Source organism: Octopus bimaculoides, chromosome 18 (genome assembly GCF_001194135.2).
Source record: "Octopus bimaculoides isolate UCB-OBI-ISO-001 chromosome 18, ASM119413v2, whole genome shotgun sequence".
NCBI classification, from domain to species: Eukaryota; Metazoa; Mollusca; class Cephalopoda; order Octopoda; family Octopodidae; genus Octopus; species Octopus bimaculoides.
In genome coordinates this window covers 6,868,896-6,870,420 of record NC_068998.1, presented here as the reverse complement: position 1 = coordinate 6,870,420, position 1,525 = coordinate 6,868,896, and the positions used below count along the sequence as shown (strand labels likewise).

At 33.2% G+C, this 1,525-nt stretch overlaps 1 protein-coding gene across 2 annotated transcripts in view; it reads right to left on the bottom strand.

Annotated features, from left to right (window-relative positions):
* Positions 1-1,525, bottom strand: part of LOC106871989 (cilia- and flagella-associated protein 221) — a 20,342-nt gene that overhangs the window by 13,141 nt on the left and 5,676 nt on the right. For both annotated transcript variants that reach the window (XM_014918784.2, XM_014918785.2), the window contains exon 3: positions 421-524. In XM_014918784.2, the coding sequence (XP_014774270.1) occupies positions 421-524 (104 nt within the window). The remainder of the gene's footprint in view (positions 1-420; positions 525-1,525) is intronic.

Sequence of the window (1,525 nt, the reverse complement as noted above, 5' to 3'; positions counted from 1 at the left end):
AGTAACGTTTTTTTTGTTATATTTCTGCTGCTTTTAAATAAAGTATATATATATATATATATATATATATGTCCTGGTTGGTGGGACATAAAATGTACCCACAACACTCCGAAAAGTAATTGGCATTAGGGAAGGTATCCAGCCATAGGAGTCATGCCAAAACAGATAATTGGACCCTAAACAGCTCTCCAGTTGGTCAACTCCTGTCCAACCGTCCAACCCATGCCAGTATGGAAAATGGACATTAAACAATGATAACGATAATAATGATACTAGCCCAATAACTCAAACACTGTTGCAGCCAATAAATTAAGCAACGAAACAGATGTCGCTTAATTTCTATGTGATTAGATACACATAAATGCAGTAACAATGGTAGAGGTGCAGAAAAAGATATAAGGGAAAGATTAAGTAAGGTACCTTCCATTGGTGAAACTGTGAAAGCTGGATTAGATTGCAGATAATCTAACCTGAATTCAAAATCAACTGGGACACCTGAAGACAGATTAAATGTTTTTTCTTGCCTGCAGAAAAATACAACAAAAGAAATGTGAACAAGTATTGTTATTATTATTATCATTATTATTATCATTATTATTATTATTATCATTATTATTATTATTATTATTATTATTATTATTATTATTATTATTATTATTATTACTATTAAGGTGTCGAGCTGGCAGAATCATTAGCACAGCAAGTGAAATGCTTAGCGATATTTCACCCATCATTACATTCTGAGTTCAAATTCCTCTGAGGTCAACTTTCATTGTTTTGGGGGTGGGAGGGGTCAATGAAATAAGTACCAGTTATGCACTGGAGTCAATGTAATCAACTAGCTCCCTCCCCAAAAATTTCAGGCCTTGTGCCTATAGCAGAAAGGTGGTTGTGATGATGATGATGATGGCAAAGACGATGATGGGGAAGATTATGATGATGATGATGATGATGATGATGATGATGATGATGATGACGACGATGATGAAGATGATGATGAAGATGATGATGATGCTAATGATAATGATGATGATGATGATGATGATGATGATGATGATGATGATGATGCTGATGATGATGATGGCAAAGCAGAAGTAGAATATGATGAGGACAATGGTTGTTACTGCGTACCTCTTTTCTGGTGGGGTAAAAAAAAAAGTTTTTGTTCTGATTTCTCAAACCAAACATCGAAAACTTTGAATGCACAAAATGAAAAAAGAAAAAAAGAAGAAAAGAGTTGGGGGTGGAGAGGGGGCTAGAAAGGTGTAAGAAATTAGAAATTTGTTGCATTGAAACGGAATAAAACAGACAAACAAAAATAAAATAATAATGTATTTTAGAAGAAAAGTAAAAGAATCAAACAGAAAAAGAAAAATTTTTCAAAAGAACCCGACACGCACACACAGAGAGGAGAAAAAAAAAACATAAAACTTCAAAAGAATTTTAATTAATTAACAAGAAGAGATAATCACATTGCCGTTAATATTTCTGAAGGTGAAAACAACATCTGTAACAATAACAGCAG